At 39.9% G+C, this 4544-nt stretch overlaps 1 protein-coding gene across 1 annotated transcript in view; it reads left to right on the top strand.

Moving 5' to 3' along the window:
- The first annotated feature begins 1373 nt into the window (after nt 1-1373).
- Nucleotides 1374-4544, top strand: part of med23 (mediator complex subunit 23) — a 61731-nt gene continuing 58560 nt past the window's right edge. The window contains exons 1-5 of the mRNA XM_016469281.1: nt 1374-1572; nt 1706-1737; nt 2463-2550; nt 2738-2862; nt 3147-3258. Of these exons, the coding sequence (XP_016324767.1) occupies nt 1522-1572; nt 1706-1737; nt 2463-2550; nt 2738-2862; nt 3147-3258 (408 nt within the window). The 5' untranslated portion in view covers nt 1374-1521. The remainder of the gene's footprint in view (nt 1573-1705; nt 1738-2462; nt 2551-2737; nt 2863-3146; nt 3259-4544) is intronic.

The raw sequence follows: 4544 nt of genomic DNA, 5'->3' as shown, positions 1-4544 counted from the left end.
TACAACATTACTTAATTGCAACCAAAATACAACACTGTGAAAAGTTGTAAACATTTTTGTGTTTGCTTTTTATATTTTGTGAATAATTACAATGACTAAATTTGTGTGTAGTATAAATTATTAGGCCTACATATGTTAATGTAGTCTTATAAAATGGACAAGCAGGTAAGGTGAAATGTAAAAGAGCGCTGTAATAAGCTGCATATTCAGATGAACAGAAATATTGTAACCTGTAACATAATAGCCTACGACGAATTATAAAGAAAAATAAAAAGACACCACTTAATCAAAAAATGTTTTTGCTATACAGTTATAATATTGTTTTATATTAAAGACAGTTAAAAAAAAACAGTATCAGTGAAAAAAGTATGTACAGAAAAGTACAGAACATGTAGTGTCATTTTTAGTAATAATTATTGCAGCGCACTGTATTCGTAAAGCTACAGTAACTTTTTTGTGTTCAAAATTAACAAAATTTATATAATAAGCGAGTACACCATGAATCCATATTCCAACCCGTGTTTTGGCTTATCCAGAATCACTACGGTACACCTATAATAAATGTTTATATTCGGACTATTTTAGACTGGCTCGGGTAGGTACCGCTGCGGAGTAGTCCAGTAGCTGCGTGATTCGCCATAGACATAAACACAGAGAAGTAGCTCCGGCTACAATGTTCTTCCGCAAGACGCATGCAGTTCTGTTTATTAGCCGCTAGAGGGCCAAAAGCTACGGACTGCAGCTTTAACTGCAAAGTAGTGAAGGAATGCCATCAGCATAAGCTAGCTGTGCTCAAAGTGTTAAACTATTTCATTAAACATTGTTTAATTGACCATTAAACTGCTAAATAACTAAATTTGCCCAATAATTACAGAAATATCAAATACATAAAAGTGAAATATTTATTTCATGAAAATAGTTGCTTATAGGATTTAGCCTCCTCCATGCTGCTGAGTTATGGCTTACAATTAATTTAATGTCTTAATTATTAGAGAATATTTGTAGTATTGTATTTGTGATGTTACTTTTGGATAAATGAATACAATTTGAATACTTGTATTTATGTCATTTATTTATGTATTTTAAATAGAACAAGTAAGTCTTACAACTTGCAACTAGAGACATACAGGGGGGCAATACTTTATAAGAGACCAGGCAGCATGCAAGAAGCAAATAGATAGATGAAACAGAAAGTAAAATGAAGTGTTAACGAATAAATCTGTACAGAGACAATAATACAAGGAGTCTCATACTTTTTCTAACACGAATGACCTATTAGGAGTTTATAAAGGAGGCTGTTTATTGATTTTTCGATTTGTTTGCTCTATTTTGTTCAATCTCGGAAACGCAGCAGACATCGGAACCATCCATCGCTGTTCCCGCCGGAATGTTTTGAGCGGCGCACGCGCTTCCGGTCTGCCTGCAGTGGCGCTGGCTTGTGTTGTGTTCGTGAGGGCGTCAGGACAGCGTTCATCAGTGTTAAACACACATGTGAGCTTGTGAAGACCCGCTGCTCTCATCATGGCGGTCCCGATGGAAAGTCAGCTGCAGAGTATCTTTGAGGATGTAGTGGTGGGTGACCGTTTCGTTCATTAAAACAAATGTAATGTTTCGTATGCAGCATGAGCAGAACGTTCCCTTTCGTTAAGCGAATATATCACAGAATATACCTTTAAACTTTCAAATGTGTGTTTGTTTACGTCAGAAAACGGAGGTGATTGAAGAGGCGTTTACTGGGTGAGTAAATAATAGACTCTGTATCAGTTAACGTTAGCCAGAAGTGTGTTTTTGGGCGGGCCTGGGCTAACTAACGGTCGGATCGGGGGGTGTATGTTAATTGAAAATGCCAAATTAGATATAACTAAAGTGTATAAAATTATTTTATTATTCAGAAATGTCATGTTTGTGATTTTTTTAATTTTTTTAATTCGTTATTTAAATTAACAGGCCTACGAATTAGGAAAGTGCAGTTAATCGCCGGCGTCAGTCACAAAAATTATATGTATATTTAAAAATAATAATAATAATAATTAAAAAAAGGCCCGTCAGGCCCCTGCTCAATATGATTGTTGACCTGAAGACAGATGAAGAGGGTCATTGTGTGTGTTGTGTGTGTGCGTGTGTGTGTGTCTTATGTGTGTGTGTGTGTGTGTCTTATGTGTGTGTGCGCGCGTGTGTGTGTCATGTGTGTGTCTTATATGTGTGTGTCTTATATGTGTGTGTCTTATGTGTGTGTGTCTTATGTGTGTGTGTGTGTCTTATGTGTGTGTGCGCGTGTGTGTGCGTGTGCGTGTGTGTGCATGCGTGTGTGTGTGTGTGTGTGTGTGTGTTTCGTGTGTGTGTGTGTCTTGTGTGTGTGTGTGTGTGCGTGTGTGTCTTATGTGTGTATGTGTGTGTGCGCGTGTGTGTCTTATGTGTGTATGTGTGTGTGTGTGTCTTATGTGTGTGTGTGTGTTCTGCAGCATGTTTATGGACAGTCCGGAGGATGAGAGGACCAAACTGGTGAGCTGTTTAGGAGCGTTCAGGCAGTACTGGAGCACTCTTCCTCAGGTCAGCTCATCTTCATCTGTCACTTATTTTTGTGGATAGACCCTGAATTATAATACCAGTTTTTAGCTACCCACTCTCCCATATACAAAATTGTCTGATTTCTTCCTAAAAAGTAATATTTTGGTGGGCATTTAGAACAGATGTGCTTTGAATGCAGTGTATGTGTCTGTGTGTGTTGTCACTGCAGGAGTCACATGATCAGTGCGTGCAGTGGATCGTCCGCTTCATTCATAGTCAGCACAGCCCCAAACGCATCTCCTTCCTCTATGACTGCCTGGCCATGGCAGTGGAGACCAGCCTGCTGCCTCCCAGGTAAACACACCGTCACGCTGGAGTCCGACCCGGGACATAAATGAGCGGTGCTGCCAAACTCTAGTACACTTCGATGCATGGATGACAAGCTGTGTGTGTGCGTGTATTACGTGAGTTATTAATAGTTAACACAAAGTATGTGTAGTAGCACTTTCTTTTTTACAGAAACCAGAACTCAGCCCAAACCTGAAGTCACACTTGACCCGAGTATAACCGGGCTGTGTTTATTGCTCAGGGTGTTCATGTCTCTGACTGAAGTGCGCTGTGTAACGGTGTTTTTGCAGAATGGTGTGTCAGGCTCTGATGAGCTCTGACAGTCTGGAGTGGGAGAGGACTCAGCTCTGGGCTTTGACCTTCAAACTCATCCGCAAAATCATCGGAGGAGTCGACTACAAGGTGAAAAACAAACAACGCATGAGTTCGAATCTGCTGAAAACCATCACATCACAATCACATGCCATAATTTTTCCCAGCAAAAGTGTGCTTATGAATTCATAGATTGACATTTGAGTCAATTTTATTTTGTGTGATGCTTTTCACAATACACATTGTTTCAAAATAGCTTTACAGAAATACATAGCGTTAATGTTTAAAACACCTTCATGCCACATTTAGAGCTGAGTGATAATATAGTTACAATTTTGCAACAGTATAAACAATAAATAGTTGAGATTTGCTATATACAGTATGTCATGTTTATGTGAGTGTAGTAGAGCTGGATATGTTTATAATAGCTGAAAGTTGAAGGTATTAAAGGTGCCATAGAATGTAAAACTGTATTTACCTTGGCATAGTTGAATAATAACAGTTCTGTGCATGGAAATGTCATACCGTGAGCCTCAAACATCATTGTTTCCTCCTTATGTAAATCTCGTGCATGCAAAAGACCACTGAAAAATAGGCGAATCAGAACATAACACCGACTGTGACGTTACAGTCGGGATCACTAATAGTTACGCCCCCAACATTTGCATATACCCGCCCATGTTCTATGCCAGCCGCACCTGCACAGCCGGATCATCAGAAGTTCTGCAGGTATTGTGAAGAAACAAGCAAGGATTATAGCGAAAATGGCAGATCATGGAAATAAATGTAATATGGCGAATGATTGACAGATCCTGAGCACCACTGACAAGCATCTGATCTTGTCAAATGTGTGGTAAGTACTGCCGCTGTAGTTTACACAGAGCACGTGCGATTGCAAATCTCCAAAGTGAACGTAAAAAGCGATCGTGCATTCGCATATATTAATAGCGGCTCCCTGATGCCCGAATTTTATATACAGTATAATTACCCAACTGGGAGAACTTGCACAATTGGTGGCTGACTAAATACTTTTTTGCCCCACTGTAACTGCTAGAGAAAGTATTGAAGTATTTTCCCTACTGAAATGAGCCGCACTGTGAAACAGCCAATCAGAGCAGAGCTCAACATTGAGCCGCACTGTGAAACAGCCAATCAGAGCAGAGCTCAACATTGAGCCGCACTGTGAAACAGCCAATCAGAGCAGAGCTCAACATTGAGCCGCACTGTGAAACAGCCAATCAGAGCAGAGCTCAACATTGAGCCGCACTGTGAAACAGCCAATCAGAGCAGAGCTCAACATTGAGCCGCACTGTGAAACAGCCAATCAGAGCAGAGCTCAACATTATTATTCATGACCCTTCCAAATAAGGTAAAAA

Source organism: Sinocyclocheilus anshuiensis, unplaced genomic scaffold (genome assembly GCF_001515605.1).
Source record: "Sinocyclocheilus anshuiensis isolate Anshui unplaced genomic scaffold, SAMN03320099.WGS_v1.1 scaffold1431, whole genome shotgun sequence".
Taxonomy (NCBI): domain Eukaryota; kingdom Metazoa; phylum Chordata; class Actinopteri; order Cypriniformes; family Cyprinidae; genus Sinocyclocheilus; species Sinocyclocheilus anshuiensis.
This window is presented reverse-complemented; position numbering and strand designations above follow the sequence as displayed.